This window comes from Poecilia latipinna, unplaced genomic scaffold, assembly GCF_001443285.1.
Source record: "Poecilia latipinna isolate Pla-1442-1.1 unplaced genomic scaffold, P_latipinna-1.0 Scaffold54, whole genome shotgun sequence".
Classification (NCBI taxonomy): domain Eukaryota; kingdom Metazoa; phylum Chordata; class Actinopteri; order Cyprinodontiformes; family Poeciliidae; genus Poecilia; species Poecilia latipinna.
In genome coordinates, this window is record NW_015112670.1 from 374704 (window position 1) to 392074 (window position 17371).

The following is a 17371-nucleotide window of genomic DNA, read 5'->3' on the forward strand; positions in this document are numbered from 1 at the left end:
AGAAACTCAAACAGATATAGGTGAGCAACTGTGTGGCTGCACCGGTAGCCTTACTGTTTTCTGCTGATGTGTCAATCAAAAAAAAAAAAAAAAAAAAAAGTTTAATTAGAAAGCGTTTTTGTCGCTTCATTTTTAGATAACCACTCTCTTTAACTTTTCTTCTAGCCAAGCCGTCTTTTCTGCAGTGGCTGCCTACATGAAGCACCTTGAAGTCAAAAACAGGGCAGGAGATAGTAAAAAGTCCAAAAGAGGTTTCCCTTGGATTAAGGTATGGTATCCTCATGAGTGCAGAAAGGAAACAGCCCTTTCCAGTTAAAGAAAGTAAATCAAATCAACTTTGCTTCTATAAACCTATTTTCAGGATGCATTTTTTAATGTTATTTTCGCTTGAGATTTTTATTTCACCTTCTTTTTATTCTACCCCTGTGTTCTCTTAGCAGAAGAATCATGATCCTCAGAAATCCAAGATTCGGGGGTTCCATGTTCCCACCTGGATTGGAGGCAGCAGTAAGATACTGTTTTTTTGTTTGTTTGTTTGTTTTCACATTTTGTATAGATTTTTTTTTTTTGTCATGTACATACAGATTTATTTTAAACATTTAAAATTCCATTTATTAGTTATATAAAATTCATACATGTTGAACATCTATGTGTTTTAGAAACATTACAAAACATGCATATTGATCTGAATAAATGGTCTGCATATAAGAACCTGTCCTGCCCTTCTTTCCTGTTGCAGTCGAAGGCAAACCAAAAGATCCTGAAGGTACTCTTTGTTCAGAGTCCTCCTCCCTTATTATGTGTAGAATGACTTCACCCCTACTAATCAATGCATCAGCATGTCTGCATGTTTTACATCAAACAGCAAGAGTGTGTGGGTGCATCGTTCTTCCCCTGAGTTTCAGTGGATATTTAGTTGTGGTGTCCTAAAGAAGCTTGTTTAGAAGACTTACGATCCTCAATCTAACCATCCCATCCGTAACAGGAGCCTTGATTGCACCAAACATACTCAAATTCTTTGCTTGTCTCATAGTCTTTTCCGGGTTTCTTTTGTCTTTGTTTTTTTTTTTTTTTTTTTTTTTTTTTTTTTTTTTTTTTTTGGGGTTTTTTACCTGACTGGGGTGCTTTTGGGTTATGGCTTTCTGCAGCTGTATTGTTAGCAGTTCCGATTTTATAAAGATATCCATTTCTTCCTCTGCAGTGGACAAAGATCCTAAGGGAAGGGAAATTAAAGGGGTTTCTGGCAGAGGCTCGTTGACCGAAACTCCAGTTCCTTCCGCCAAAAAACCTGAAAACACAGCCTCAGCGCCAAATGCGGAGCCTGCCGGCAACAACTTGACCCCCACCACCACAGAGCCCACCCCAGCCGATGGTAACGCAGGAAATTCTACTTTATACTGACTCTGAAAACTGATTAGAGTTAACTGCTGGAGTGCTTCAGCATGTTTTACAATTTTGACACATTGAATTCAGTCCCAACATGAGCGCATCGTTTTAATCCCAGTGAAATTACAGCCATGTCTCTGCCATGGTGAAGCCTAGTGACCCAGACCAAGAGAACATTTAGAGGCTCAGAAAACCTTTATGATTGTGAAGATCTAATTAGTTAATTAGGACGGGACACCATGAGCTTCCAGTAATTATTTTAATTATCTATAAGCCAAAATCGTCAGAATTACAAGAAAAGGAGTCTTGAAATTTGAAATGTTTTATGCTGTATAATGTATAAATATGAGTATTGCAGTCTGAAATGAGTGACAAGGAACATTGGACATTTCTCAGTGTTGGAATATTTGGAGCTGGAGCTGTAAGGAAGGGGAAACAGAAAAGCTGAACAATTTGAAATTGTGGTGGAGGCTCACATTTTATCAACCCTAACTTTGATTTTATTACATTACTCTGATTAAATCAAAAATTTCTGTCAAATAAAACGATTAATATTTTTGGAGTTTCTGTTGGGCAAATTTCACAATGATTGTTGCAAAATTCTCAGTCGTTGAATGAGTCTTTTGTTAAGCTCAATTGTACTTGAACCGATCTGACTGCCTTTGACTCTGAATTTTTTTTTTGCTGATAGTAAAATGAGGTTTTCTGCCCTCTCAGGTCTCTCAGGTCTCGGTTCCTTAGAGCTCCCCTCGCCGCCAGACGGACCCCTTCCAGAGATCGGACCCGGGGTTTCTGTCGTTGAGCACAGCTCCCCCCACGACACTCACCCAGAGGAGTCGGACAGAGAAAGGTGAGAAGGAAGAATGAAGACAGGAGAGAAAATATTACCCGATTAACATCAGTGTATTGGCTCAGGACTAGAGATGGGGATTACATTGGATAGAGTGGGAAACGGGGGAGGAAAAGCCGAATGCGTCTGAATTGTGCTGGCTGTGGGAGTGTGGTAAAACTCCCCCAGCTGTCTGTCCCTGCTGTGTGCTAGCTCTTGTCATGCCGCCCGTCGCTCGCTAGCTAACAGAGCCTGCAGTTTTGAGACGGACCCTCACCGAGGTGAACGTGGACTCAGCCCCCTTGCCTTCCCTCTCCCTTTTATCCTTCTTCATTCATCTTCCTCACAGTGGCATGTGTTTTCCCTTTCCGTTGTCTCTCTGTTTCTGTGTGTTTCTTCTCATTTTAACATCAGAGCTTCATCGCAGTTTTTATTGGCCTCAGTTTCAGAGATGTTACAACCTTTTTTTTTTTTTTCTTCCATTGGAATCGGGCACATATTCACAATGCTGATCAGTTTGTAATGAATACAGTTTGATTATTGATTACAGCCATTATTTGCTTTCCAAGGTGCAGCTTTTCAGCCGTAAATGAAGTTTCGACCTTCAGTCAAGCTTTAGTCGTATTTTAGCTGCTTAGTCAATGTGCTTCCTAAGGTGTTTCCGTGTGTCAAAAGTCAGGACCAGCCCTGCATCTCTGCTTGCGTCTTGTGTGATTCCATGTTGTTGCCAGGAGCTTTTAGCGTCGTACCTGGCATGCAGCTCGGACCGTGGCTCAGTAACATCTCCAGGGTGTCACTCATGTTGGGGTGTGCGTACATGCATGTTCTGGTTGTGACTGTGGTTGAAGTCAGCTGTGTGAAAGGCGAAGAGGAGTGTGTAACAGTGTGATGTTCCGTGTTTTTGCAGACGGAAGCCAAGGTGGGTGTCAGCAGAGAAAACAGCAGAGACACGCTTCAGGCCCCAATATCTGTTCACATATGATGCAGACAGAGAGCGCAATTCTCATAAGCAAACACACTTTACACCGAGTTTTGTGTTCCTGTTACGATGCAACACAAACTGGCTAAGTATGTAAAAAAAACTGATTCGTCCGGATTAGCTAGATTATGGAGAACAGCTGGATTGTAAATATCTGCTTTATTTGAAACTGGAGAGATAAAACTAAATTAAATGTAGAGGCAATGCATGGCTAAAGACACTTGCTGCGTGGCATTCAGATGCTATGACGTCAAATAAAAAAAAATTCAGTATTTTTTGTCATACTAATGCATGCATGACATGCATGGCATTGTCATGCATATTTACTTTTCAGTCAGTATTTGTCTTTGTTAGTTTTGTCTTTTTTATCTGTAACTCTTTAATTAATTTCAGTCATCCATTATTCTCTCTATTCTGATAATGAACTCAAATTTTAACCCCATCCTCACACCTCTCTGTAATTTTCATTTTTTCTACTGTCTTTTGGATCTGTGTTTCTCTTTCTTTGTTTCTTTTTCTCCTCCCACATCTTTATCCTGTCCCTGTTTCGTTTCACCCTCGTCCTCCTGTCCCCCTCGTCCTCTCCTACCTTCCCTCCATAAAGCAGGAAAGTAGGACGCAGCGAGAGCGCCCGCGTGGACCGGCACTCGTCTCGGCGTCGTGGCTCTTCTCGTAAACAGTCTCGCTCCCGTAGCGACGTGGACCTGCAGCCTCCGTCTTCTGCAACAAGTCCTGCCCCGCTGTCCCCGCAGCACCTCCATCCGTAAGATGGGCAGTCCCTGTTTCATTGAAGCCTCTACGGCTGGAGAAGCTCACAGCAGGGACAGACAGGATGTCGAACACAGTCACTAGAGCTACCAGTTTGGAATAGGGATGTAAAAGGAAGATTTTAACGTTTTTGGACTTTTTACCCAAAAACATTAATATCTTTTGATTTCACCTAAAGATGCAGCGAAAAAAAAAAAAGATGACCTGAAGGGGGAGAATCTTCCTGAACCGATATTATTTTGTAAACATTTGTTTCACTTTGATAAGATTTTTTTTTTCTTTTGCAGTATCATAAATACTGCTCTTCATGAATACTGAAGTTTAATTTCTTTCCCAAGAGGAACAAACACCTGTGTATTACTAGAAATGTATTGTGCATCTTTTGCAGTGCCTTCTACAATTTTACTGGTGAACATTAGGAAAAACTAATTGGATAAATACAGCTTTTTATTGTTCTAGATTTACCTAGGAACTTTTAATTAGTAATTTGTCAGTCCCAGTTTCTCCAGGGTGCAATATGTCATGACGGAGTGTCGTCTCTTTTAGCCACTCTTCAAATGACAAAAAAGCAAGAAGTTATTCTAGAGAGGCAGATGTGCATTGATCTTCGTAATTCAGGAAAACCCTTTAAAAAATGACGACGGGCCTAAACTTGCCCCTTTCTACATCAGTGAAATAACTGAATATTTTAAAACTGAAACTGTAGTCTTATGGAAACCACTTCAACCTGGGATTTATTAACAGACATTGGAGAGGTTCCAGTGAAGTGAGACAGAACCAATAACCGGACTTCACCTCAGCGGTGGCATCATCTTAAAATAAACATTCTATTCATCTTGTGCTCTTTCTCAACCTATTGACTTCAACTCGCCACTTCTCTTGGTTAATTTTTTTGGATATGTGGGTCTTGGCCATCCTGTTTTGGTAAGTTTTGATTGGCCACAATGACGTTAGTAAAGAGTTTTATTGGTTTCTTTGGCTCATGGACATCCTCAGTTTAATCTCCCATGGGAATGGGAATGGGAATTCCAAAACCAGTATTTGTTTTTTGAGTCAAATGCTACAACCAAGTCCAGGTCAAGTATTGTTATGGCAACGGGCTCGGGAAGCTTTAAGCTCTGGTGTCTGGACTTCTGCCTGAATAAAAGCAATATTACCCCTGATTCCCTGCGCAGCTAGCATCAACATCTGCCTTCAAGAGTTTATTGTTGCACCTTAAAATATTTAGGAGAGTATGGCTTATAAAGTTGCTTGTAAAGATTTTGAGAATATGGTGCTAAATTTACTCATGTTTTATTCCTAGTTTTTTTTTTTTTTTTTTTTTTTTAGCACAATGTTGGGCTACTATAATAAAACATTTGCTACTAAACTTTACCAGGAGTTGGATAAACTGTAGAGGGCACTGTAAAGACTGCCTGGATTGTACCTGGTTAAGCAGCTGTAAGCTAATGTGTCTTTTCTGTGTTAGTTTGGATGGACCAGCTTTCCCTTCTGAAGTGCCTGGCCAGCCCCCGACAAGCCCGTCCCCACAGTTGGAGGAGATTGACCCCCGCCTGCAGGAGTTGGAGCAGGACCCGCCCAGCTGGAGGGTGCAGGCGTCTTCTGACACCTTAAAGAACCTCGGCAAGAAGGAGACCAAGAGGCAGGAAGTCATAAACGGTAAAATTCAGCAAAGTGTGATTAAAAAGAAAGAGAGAAGTTTCACGTGCCTCTGTTTCATGTTGCCCATTCTGCACTCCCTGGTTTCCGTCTTAGAGTTGTTTGCCACAGAGCATGCCCACGTGAGAATGCTGAGTGTCCTTCAGTGGGTGTTCGCCAAGCCGCTGGAGAGGGAGGAAATCCTCTCTGCCCTGGACCTTGAGACCATTTTCCCAAGCCTCGAGGAAATCATTGACATGCACTGTGAGTGTTGTTGTAATCACACACAGGCTTCACAAATTTTGGCTTCAATAAATACCTTGTATCTCAAAGAAAATCACTTTTTTTTTTTTTTTTTACTTTAGATTTACTTTAATAGTGCCTGGATTCTGAGATTAAACATAGTTACGTCTGTAAACTAGCTATTTAGACCGACGGAAGAAACGCTGACATGGTTTATTGCTGGCTTAACAGCTGGGAATGAAGTATGAAAGAGGTGTTCTGGTGACCGCAAGTCTGTTTTCGTCTCCTCTTCTAGATACCTTCTATGAAAGCCTGAAGAAACTGCGTGTCAGTGACAACTACGTTGTTAAAAACATCAGCCCCACATTGCTCAACAGGGTAAATGAATCCTGCCTTTCTGTATTTATTGATTTCTCTCATTATTTCTCTAATTTATTCAGTTTCACTCTGCATGACGCATTGTTTGCATGTGTGTGTTTCAGTTTGGTGGGCCCGAAGGAGAATGGTTTCAGAAACTGACGGCCAGATTCTGCAGTTACCAGACCTATGCTCTGGACCAGATCAAGCAAAGACAGAAGAAAGACGCTCGCTTTAACGCTTTTATACAGGTACCGCAATGACTCCGAACTAAATTACTCAAAATGTAGTAGATTTACGTGCGTACAAAGAAATTCCATGCATTGTATAAAAATAGCAGACATACCTTGTCAGCACTATCTTCAGATTTTCTATGGGGAGAGGTCATAAATTTGTGATGACCACTAGAAAACTTTGACTTTGTTGACCTTAAGCCACTTTGCAAATAGTTTATCAAAATGGTTGGAGTCGTTGTCCATTTGGAAAAACCCACTAGTCCCCAAGCTTGACAGATGTCCGGGAAAGTTTTGAGTATTTCCACGTAATCTTCTTTTCTCGTGATGTCTTTTTTTGTAAATGTGTCGGAACAGCGTGACGCCACCACCGCCATGCTCCACAGTGGGAGATTTGCTTCTTGAACTTTTTCAAGCCTTTCTTATGTTACTTCTAAGCGTAAAAGTGGGTAGCGTGGCCAAACTCTTCAACTTTAGTCTCACCAAATCACAGGACAAATTTTCTTTATCTGTGAGGACATTTGGAAAAGTTAATCTTGTATTTTACACTGATGTTTTAGTTCATGATTTCTTCAGCCATTGCTGATGGGACTCATCTCACTGCGGGCGATTTTTTTTTTTTTTCTTTTCAGCTTTGGCCAGCAGTTTTACTCACTACACCAAAACACACTGACCCAGGGTCCAAGAGATCAGTAGGCAGTCTGAATGTTCTGCCTGTCCACAGGCTGGATGTTCACATGGTGTTTATATTTGCATATAGTAGTTTGAACAGATGAAAGTTGCACGCTTGGTCACCCTCAAAGGATAAATCAAGACTTATTTATGTCACAGTTGTCTTCTCAAAATTATTGCTGATTTCCTTTGATTAATCCCATGACCCCACACAACAGAGCAGCCTGTTATATTTGAAGGACAAATCAAGACGGAGGGGACTTCAGAGTGTCCGTGTAATCTTGTAAAATCGTCAGCGGAGTCTGATGCAGATAACACGCTGATGACATCACATAGCAAATCTGCTTATATTTAAAACCCTGAATGCATTTGAGACCACAGCAGATACAGCATGCAGGGATCCTTCGTGTTTGTTTTACCCATGTTGCACAGGTTAACATTTAACCGTGTAGGCCACGCGCCTTTGGTTCCACAATCTAGTTGTATGATGCCAATAGTGTGGCATTTAGCAAACAGACATTTTGGTAATCCTAACTGGGCAAAAATACGGGAAAGTTTAGGATGGTTTAATGTTGAAGAGTGGGGTAAATGCTTTTTTGTTTATGTATATGTAAATTTCTGGTTTCAGCTGTAAGTGGCATTCCTCTGACTGTGTGTGTGTGTGTGTGCTTGAACCTCAGGAGGCAGAGAGTAAACCCCAGTGCCGCAGACTGCAGCTCAAAGACATTATTCCCACAGAAATGCAGAGGCTAACAAAGTATCCACTGTTGCTGGAAAACATTGCAAAGAACACAGGTTTGTGTTTGTGTGCCCGTAACTTATCATTTCTATCTCTTGTATTAAACTCAACTTTTACTCAAGTTTCTCTAAAAGTAGTTCGGATTTGAAATACAGAACTTGGTCGTTTAAAATTTATGGCAGACATTTTCATTACATAGCTCTATTAGAAAGATTAGAGCTTTGAGAAAGTTCTAATTAGTTCATGGATAATTTACTTAAAGATGTTTAGAACAGGGATTAATAAGCTTTGCTTTGCAAAACATCAAGTGTTGTTAGAAGACAGTAAGTTGTGCTGTATTATTTATGACTGGGTGCAGATATTTAAATTATTTATACTCATTTAGGAAATGACTTTTTCAAATAAATCAGTTAGTTTCACTTTTCTATGTTAATTTAAGCACAAGGGTTTTATTTCATTCCACTGAGTAAATAATCATTTAAAGAGCAACCTAACCGTTTTATCAGTATTGAACTTAGCTGTTGAATGTTTGCAGATTTCACTGTTATGACTGAAGTCTGAAGTCATTTGCTTTGTTTTGTGAAAGCTGACCTCGGCTCCGTTTTCTGCCTGTTTCTGCAGAGGAAAAAGAGGAGAAGGAGTCGATCCAGCAAAGCGCAGAGTGCTGCAGAAAGATCCTCAACCATGTCAATGAAGAGGTCAAAACAATGGGGAACATGTTGGTAAGAACCCCATAAATCATCACTCAATAAACCGTTGTTACCGAACAACTGTTGGAGTCTTGTGAAGGTTTCTGTTTGTTAGACTCCTACTGCTTCCATGTTGACTTATCAAACAGAAATCTGATCTTTGTCTGTCTTTGCTCCCAGACTCTAAAGGAGTACCAGAAAAAACTGGACACATCGGGGCTGAAAGCCAGTGTTGAGCTTTATGCTGAATATAAGGTAGTTTACTTTAAAAAAAAAGAAAAAAAAAAGTAGTTTTTAAGTTATTGTTCTTTTGGTCTTGTTATCTTGGCTGTTTTCAACACTTTTCTTTTGTCCGTTTAAGAGCATTGACTTGACTCAGAGGAAGATGCTTTTTGAAGGTCCGCTGGTCTGGAGAGTCACCAAAGAGAAGGCTATCGGTAAATAAATTCACATATTTAATACAAAGAAATCTTTAAGGTCATAAATGAAGCATTTGGCTGAACTATTATTTAACATACAACTATGTATTGGAACAAAACTTTTGAAAATAATATGCTAATCCAATATAAAATGGAGTGTTTAATTTATGAAATAAATTGTGTCCAAAGGGAAACAGTCATATTCTAAGCCTTTCTGATGTTCAATGCAATTTTTTCATTTCCCTTTTTTGATATTTGCACATTTAAATTTATGGGAAACACAGCCGAACTGCACCTGGTGGAGTTTGACTTCCTCTTTTATATTAGTTTAAATTAGTGGCGTAAACCTCTGTGTAATAATAGTAAAACCACTTGATAGATTAAAACAGTCTACTGGCTTTAAACAGTTCGAATCGGTAAAATACTGCAGTGAGTATTGGAAAAAAAATAAATAGCTATTATAAACTATCCAAGAACAAAGTGCAGAGAACACATTTTGTGAACCTGAAAACTTTTCTTTTTCTTAGATGTGCATTGCCTGCTGCTGGACGATATGCTGGTTCTTGCACAGAAGCAGGAGGACAAGATGTTGCTAAAATGCCAGAGTAAAAGTAACATGACTGCACAGGAGGGCAAGCAGATGCTGAGCCCAATTATAAAGCTGGACTCTGTTTTCCTCCGTGAAGTGGCAACAGGTTAGTTTTTGTAGCAAGTAAGTAAAGGTCCTCCCAGTACATCTTAAAATTGCTTAATTTCCATTTTTATCTCTTTATTCTGTCAGATCGGAAGGCTTTTTATGTGATATTCACATGGGACAGTGGTGCTCAGATCTACGAGCTGGTGGCTCAGTCTGTTGCAGAAATGAAAACGTGAGTGTTAAAGCTTACTGTCGGAGTAAAAGTGTTCAGTCTAAAGATGAGGAACTCATTAGCTTGTTTGTTTTTCAGTTGGCATGATATAATAAAGTCAACGGTTGAAGTTCTGAAGAAGAATGGGACACCCATGCGGTTATCTATTCCTCATGGAGTTGGGGTGACTCCTCTCAGTCCCACCACGTATGTGCTTTTGTTTTGAAAAAACAAAAACAAAAAAAAACACACACTTTCATATTTTCCCTTTACAGAACCACAAACTTCAGTCCATTTTTTTGTATTTTATGTGATTTAAGATTCAAAGTAGTTCACAATTGTTAGAATTTTTAATGAATTTTTTTTATGGATGGAAATTGGAAAAGTGTCAAACCTTTCTGCTTGTGCCCTCTCTCTCTCTCTTTTTGTCCATATTCAGTTTGTTTTGTTTGTTTTTAAAGACTGGATATACATTTTCCCACTGTAGACATATTTCCCATAAACATATAGCACAGCTTCAGTATTTTATGGTTTAGCATGAGGTTAAGGGCCGACATCTCTGGAAGATGTAGTCTAGATTAGTTTGACATAATTTATAGGAAACGTTTTAAGACAAATGCATTAAAGATTGGGGTTATTGTGTTACAAAATGTTCAAAAGCTAAAGCGGAATAAAAAGAAAGACTTACCCCTTTTTCTTTTCTTTCACACAGGCTCATTGCCCCGTTGAATCCATCTGAGAATGGAAGTTTAAGAGGCAGCAGTGGTAAGGCCACATTAGAGCATCCCAATGTACAGGATTAGTAAAAATGTACCTTCATTAGATTTCTCTAAGGCTAAAGCTGATCTCTGTGTCCGTCTCCAGACCAAGAAAGGGACAGTGTGACAGGTCACACCGCTGTCCATGGAGGGCTCAAGCTGATAGAGATGTTGACCGACAGGGGCTTCGTTCATGTGCTGGATCACTCCAGCAGGAACCAGGAGAAGGTGGCTGACGGCGCTTTGGATGAAGGTGATCAGTCGTCTCGCTCATACTTCTTTGTTGTTTTCCAAAATTAGCTTTCCAGTGCTCATCAAACTGCTGAATTTGTCTTCTCTGCTAGTCATGTCACTGAAAAGACTGCTGATCGGCAGCATCAGTCTGTCAGAGGACTCGCAGCCCGAGGAAGAACACGAAGAGGAGCAACCGGAGAAGCCTTCTGATGAAACGGAGGCCCCTCAGCCAGCAGGTTAAGGATTTGAAGACGTTTTACTGCTCAGATGATTCAACTGTGAGCTGCCATCTCTAACCCGAGCCATTTTCAATAACAGAAGAAAGCGAGTGTACGGACAGCGGATACATGCAGGTGAACGCCAGTCCTTCTACGAAGGAAGATGGAGCAAAACAAGAAGATGAAGACGGGAGCATCAGTGCCCCTCTGGTCTTGTCCCAGGAGAGAAGGGACGAAGTATGCAGGAGGCTGGACAGCCTGCTGCAAATGATACAGAGACTACAGGTGAATAAGGAGGGAGATGAATGGGAGTCTCAGGAGGAGAGCAGATTGTATGACGGAGGCAGATAAAGATGTGAGAGGAGAAAAGATTGAAGCCGAGTGGAAAGGAACAGCGTGGCTGTCCATTTCAGCGACGATAACTTAAGTAAGGAGCGAGCAGTGGACAAAATAGGGCCAAATGGTAGCAAAGAGAAACTGGAGAATAGAAAACCATTTAACCACTGCTGTTACTGCTTTGCTGAAAATTGCCTTGTAAAATTGGACTTGTCTAAAAATGGCCATTATGTCCGGCGCACGCAATGGGATGTGTCAGGGAAGCAGCGAGGGAGACAAAAGGTGGATGTTAAGAGGAGGAGGCTGAATTGCGTGTGTCTGTAAGTGAGTTTGTTCTCAATTCTTGAGATGATATTGATTTTCTGTGTCTCAGGCTGTGGAAGAGGAGCATCACAAGCTGAGCGAGGTCCTTTCTGAGTTCTCGCTGGAAGGCGCCAACTTCCAGTAAGATGCCACTTTGCCACCTGCTGGCGACAAGGTGAGAAAGCCAAACTAGATCCCTGAATTCAGTCAATTAGCACGTTTTACCCTCAGGTGTTTTTATGTGTGTTTTACTGTGTGAATAAGGCGATCAAAAGTCTGCTTTTTGAGGGGGGAAGAAAAAACTGTCAAACATGAATGTATTTTACTGCGGTGGCACTTTTCTAAGATTGCAAGCTTTTGCTTCAGAAGGATAAATGCTTAACTGCAAATTTCTCTCTTTTATGTGAAAGTGTTTTCAAAAGGAGAATTTTAGTTTTTAAAATTCTCTGGAAAAACTGAAACTTTGTGTTCATTTCTAGCATCAGCTCAGAAAATAAACAAATGACACTGTTATTGTTTTTGATCAGGGCAAGATAACAGTAATAATGTCAAAACATAAAATACAAGTCAAACACAACTAGTTTTTAAAGATACATTGATTTTTAAAATAACAGTTTATAGTGATATAAAATAAAACGTCTAAATAGCAGCTTGTAATGCTATTCCAGTGTTTGCCTTCACTTCCCCATTTCAACATTCAGAGAAACGAGTAAAAAGTTTGAAACTACTGAGAAAAGAGGCTGGCTGTTTTGAACAGAAGAATGTTAACTGGGGTAAAAAAAAATATATATTCAGAGCTTCCTGAATATTGCATTTCTCTTAAGTTATGCTGCTCCAGTGAAATGTTAATTAAATTTAAGTTTAAGTCTCTTCACATACACATTGCTACTGCCTCAGATTCACTTTGGCTTTAGGATTGCAGAAGAACAAAATTGCACATGAAATTACAATGAAAAACACCAGGAAGTCAAACTCTTTTAATTAAAAAAGTATCTTGAGTAGGAAAAAGATGCTATTAAACTAGGATGGTAAAGATTTTGAGAACCTGTCTCCTCTGCAACTAAAGCCTCTGATTATTATCTGTTTCTTCAACTACATAATATTTGTTACTTTCTTTCATATGTCCTTGTGTTCAGGTTTTCTTCTGGCTCTTGTTCAGAACAACGTTACTTTCAGAGGCTTCCCTGGAACTTCCCAACCCCCCTCCCCTCTTCAAAAAAAACTTCTTGCCTGGATCCAAGCTGTCACTATTATATCTTTGTATCAGAGCTGTTTGCTGCCAAAGCAGGAAGTTTTCCGTCTGCCAGAGGAGTGTAGTGGCTTTGTGCTCAGTGATGGAGCGTGTGTGTGTGTGTGTGTGTGTGTGTGTGTGTGTGTGCGCGTGTGCGTTTGTCTGTTTGGGTGCATGTTTGAAACAAAGGTATGGAATGGAGGAAAAGGAAAAAAGAGGAGATATCCTGCTTTTGAGTGGGAGGTTGTTTTTGCAGAGAGGTGCCAAAAGTAATGAAGCAATATTTTGGTGTGAGAGACGTGCTGCCTATTGAAATGTAATCTTTTCTTTCTGCTGTAACACACATATGCACACCCGAGACATGTATGCTGGAACATAATTGACAGTAATGCCAAGAATAGCAATGTACAGGAAAAACAAACCCTCAAAGGGTAATGTAGCAATAGAAGGATTATTAGAAAAATAAAAAAAAAAAACTGCTGGTATGTATTGTTTCTAGTTTATGCCAAAGTACAACAAAGATGCACTTTTTTTCCCCCTGATCAAGACGAGTTAAAAACACACTGTAACCACAAAATTTCTTATTTAAACTCTGCTCCAGCACGTGTTTTTCATCAGTTGGGCTTCATGTAAGCAGCCCTCTGTATCGGAAGGATGCATGCAAGAAAGTGTGTGTATGTGTGTTACCGGGTTTTTAATTTGAGAACGTGTTTATTATTTGGAATTTCCTTTCTGTTATTCTCAGTAAAACATTTATGAATAGCGGCACTATAGGCAATCATGCTGTTGATAATGGAGTCGTGTTTGTATGTACTGCTTTTATTTATTCCTCTGAGGATTTTTTTTTTTTTTTTAGGTCAGTGAGTTGCCTCATCTTACTGATACTGTTACAACACTGGGCCAGGTTGAGGCGAGAGCGGCGTGCAAAAGGTTGGACAAGGCTGCAGAAGGAATTCTGGGATATGTAATGCACATCAAAGGTGGAAAGAGAGAAAACACACAGGCCTGTGAAGAATGTTTGGAGGTTTTTTTTTTTTTTATATTTTTGGCTTTGGATAGTTTGATAGAAGGTCACGGAGAGGACCGCAGAGAGAACCTGAGTTTAGAATTTGCGCTGATGAAATCTGAACTCATACCTGAAAAGCGCCCAGAAACTTCAGACTCGTTCACAAACGCGCCGTTTCTGCAGCATCGAGAGTTTGCAACTTCTGATCCGAAACATGCTTCAGTTGGGGTTAAGGTTTGTATTATATGACATTAGATGCGTATATTATTCGTTATAAAGTCCCAACTAGCGATATTTGTATCAACGCTTTTCCTGCCTTTGTATTTTACTCAGCAGTTGATTGTAATTATAATTGTTGTAGTATAATTCCTCGGTAGCGGCATGATTGAGACTGTGCACACAGGACCAAAGACATAACAAAGCACATTTGAGAGTGGCAAAAGTGTTTTTCAATAAATAAATTAAAAAGAAATACAGTTGATATACTAAATGAATGTACTGGTAAATATTATTAGGACTATTAAAGCTTTATGACCAAATTGCAGCAGTATTTGCAAGTCTCTGATATCCTGCTTACACCACAGTGACGTTAACCAACTAACCATCGTTCAGGTGCCTAAGAAATCTAGCTGCAAGAGGCCAAGCACTGTTTAAGAATCTGTTACCAAACTGTTTGCATGGGACCTGCAGAGAAAGACGGCTTAAAACTAGACAATGTAACAAATGACACTTTCAGGATTTGAAGGAAGGAAAGCTGTTGTCTCATTCCAATGTCGCACTGTAATCATGATCACTTCCTGATATGCATTCTCATTGTTGCCACAAACAGATCCTACCTTCTGAACCTACTGAACCTCAATATATTTACACCATTTAGTCACTTGAGTGCCACAAGAACCAGAATCATGTCTGTTTTTTTTTTTAACTATACTGCCATTTTTCCCCTCATGTCTTCCTCTTTAAACTGTATGCAGTAAAAGATAGTCTGAAGGCACTTTATCTGTCTTCATAGCATGTTTCCCTTTGCCCGACTTCATAGTTTTACCAGGAGTTTCATTTAATGTACTTAGAAATAGGTTGGGGATGTTATTACTTTTTTTTTTTCATTGCTTTTTAAATAAACTCTTGTAATGATGTGCTATGCATTTCCCTGTTTCTGTAAAATGGGGAGGAATGTCTGCAACCAGTCAATGCACCGATGAATTTAGCAAACATGCAAATAATCTAACCATGACAGATTCTGTTAACATTTAAAAGTGTTGCTGCTTGATATGAAATGCAGCTTTTTCACTAGTTGGAACTCTCGTTATCTGATTGCAAAACTCAGAAAGCACTCGTGATGCCTGCAGGCTTCATTGGCTGGCAACCATTACAGACATTTCTCCCTGTTCCTCCCTTTCTTTGATGCTTTTTCTCATATTTTCTATATACCATGTGTAAAGTGTGTTTATATAGTGGTGCCTTCTTCTGTCCAATTATTTGTTTGCTTCTTAAAGGGCTTGAAAGAAAAAGACAACTAATTAAATGATTAATAAGAAGTAAGATATCATCCGAGAATGTTAATTAGTCCATCTGTAATGTTCTAATCAACATCCCAGAATGTTAACTCATATTTATGGTAATTATATTTTAGGTTCCGACTTCCTCCCCTTTTGTTTCAAACTCCATTAAATCCTTATGACTTGAGCCCACTCAGACAGCCAGAGCCCTCATTAAACAAACACACTGCTCCTTCTCCCAGCTTGTTGATCATATAAGAAAGAAAAAAAAAAGGATTATCGAGAACTATATTGTGTATTTGGTATTGATTTTTATGCTGTAAGAGGCTCTTAAAAGATGTACACCTAAGGAAAATTGTGGTACGTTTGTGTATTTTTTTTTCTTTTTTCTTTTTTTTTTTTTAATGTGTTGTTTTTTAAAAATAAAGTGGGGAAATAAAATGAAAAAAAAAAAAGTGTTGCTATTGTTGTGCTGCAATTTTTTTCTTCTTCTGTGTAACAACCGGGTCTGTTGACCAGTTCTGGGACCTCACAAAAACAAAAAAAATAACCTTCAGAGAACCTTGAGAAATAATGAAATTTGGTAAAGCATAAAACAAGGCTTTAATGCCGAAAATGATCAAATATCATGCAAATGGAATCCAGCGCCGGCTCCACTCGGCTCACCTTAAGGGTGAAACAAAGTTAAGCAAAGATTGTAGCACGAGGTCTGCTTTTATCTTCTCCTCATTCTGCACCTTCTCTAAGGTTTGTTGGTCTGACTTAATCGGTTTTGTTTGTGTGACTGTCGCCAGTCTTAAGTATAGATATAAGACTGGCGACAGTCTGCATAAGCAGTGTGCAATGTGAGCAGATAAGAGAGAAGAATCAACACTATTTTATAGTTAAATCCAGATTTGAATTGCCTCAAAAATATTTGAAAAGAAAAATGGTATTTTCTTTGGATGTTGTGCAAACATTTAATCTTTTTTTTTTTTTTAACTGGATAGGAGCAAAGCTTCTTAAACAACTAATGCTGTTTATTAGTTATATTCGTAGCTTTTTACTTTAAGTTTTTACATTTCAAGAAACTAAAAAAGTTGTCAATCTGTTCAAATCTATCCTCGGGTGTTTAAAACAGAATATATTCCATACTCCAGTTAACAAATATACAAAGATGATGGTTTAAAAAAAAAAAAAAACTACATTCCATGTTTCAGTATCTACTAGAAATATGTTTTTAGAAACAATACCTTGATGTTTTCTATCTGTATCACCATCAGTTTCATATAGTGATGTAGGGATTTCAGCCCAGGCACTGGTTTCCTTTTAGCAGCATTTCCCACTGCAGTGCCTGCCCTCTTAAAGTATCATCACAGAATTCAAACCGCTCCGGTTCTGACTTTAAGTGGACTTTGCAGTCTTTGTCTGAGGCATTTTGTGCTGGTTTACTCTTGTTTTGCCAAAAATGCTTGTTTGTCCAAAGATATTGGTTTTCAGCACTTCTGTTTTCCTAAAGTACCCTGTTTTTTAAAATTACTTTCTTTGCAGTGATTTGGTTTAAGTTTGGGGTGAATCACTGGGACATCCACATCTGGATGGTAACTATCTTAAATGTTTTCCACTTGTGAATAATTTTTCCCTCTGCAAACTTGTTTGCAAAGTTTTGAAGTTCTTCTGTGGTGAAGGAAAGCTGCAGTGGTGATCTTGGTTAATGTCTTTCCAACTTGTCATTTTGTTATGTTATGTTATGTACTATGTTATGTCTTCTGATTCTTATACTTTTCCTAAATATTGTCTAGAAGAAATAAGGGTCCGCTTTGGTTTTCAACTTTATGAATAATGACATTGTAAAATCTGTTATGCGATAGTGGTAAATTTAAATAATTTTGGAACCTTGTAATTACCATATAAGTTTTATAATGGTCTGTTGCAGAAAAAAAAAAAAAACTTGGAACTTAGTAAGAAAGTAACTTTTAGACCATGCTTCTACATACGTACATATTT

The 17371-nt window shown here is 39.1% G+C and overlaps 1 protein-coding gene across 13 annotated transcripts in view; it reads left to right on the forward strand.

The window, feature by feature from the left end:
- Nucleotides 1-14346, forward strand: part of arhgef1 (Rho guanine nucleotide exchange factor (GEF) 1) — a 45520-nt gene extending 31174 nt beyond the window's left edge. For 4 of the 13 annotated variants that reach the window (XM_015052994.1, XM_015052978.1, XM_015052987.1 and 1 more), the window contains 24 exons: nt 166-268; nt 438-507; nt 737-766; nt 1202-1372; nt 2104-2236; nt 3123-3134; nt 3799-3957; nt 5431-5621; nt 5718-5864; nt 6139-6221; nt 6326-6451; nt 7786-7900; nt 8466-8566; nt 8714-8788; nt 8895-8970; nt 9480-9647; nt 9734-9821; nt 9900-10007; nt 10513-10565; nt 10665-10811; nt 10903-11028; nt 11111-11295; nt 11720-11824; nt 12786-14346. In XM_015052994.1, the coding sequence (XP_014908480.1) occupies nt 166-268; nt 438-507; nt 737-766; nt 1202-1372; nt 2104-2236; nt 3123-3134; nt 3799-3957; nt 5431-5621; nt 5718-5864; nt 6139-6221; nt 6326-6451; nt 7786-7900; nt 8466-8566; nt 8714-8788; nt 8895-8970; nt 9480-9647; nt 9734-9821; nt 9900-10007; nt 10513-10565; nt 10665-10811; nt 10903-11028; nt 11111-11295; nt 11720-11794 (2542 nt within the window). In that variant the 3' untranslated portion in view covers nt 11795-11824; nt 12786-14346. The remainder of the gene's footprint in view (nt 1-165; nt 269-437; nt 508-736; nt 767-1201; nt 1373-2103; nt 2237-3122; nt 3135-3798; nt 3958-5430; nt 5622-5717; nt 5865-6138; nt 6222-6325; nt 6452-7785; nt 7901-8465; nt 8567-8713; nt 8789-8894; nt 8971-9479; nt 9648-9733; nt 9822-9899; nt 10008-10512; nt 10566-10664; nt 10812-10902; nt 11029-11110; nt 11296-11719; nt 11825-12785) is intronic. The other 9 variants (XM_015053016.1, XM_015053000.1, XM_015053008.1 and 6 more) reach the window with 9 other exon arrangements.
- The last annotated feature ends 3025 nt before the right edge of the window (nt 14347-17371 follow it).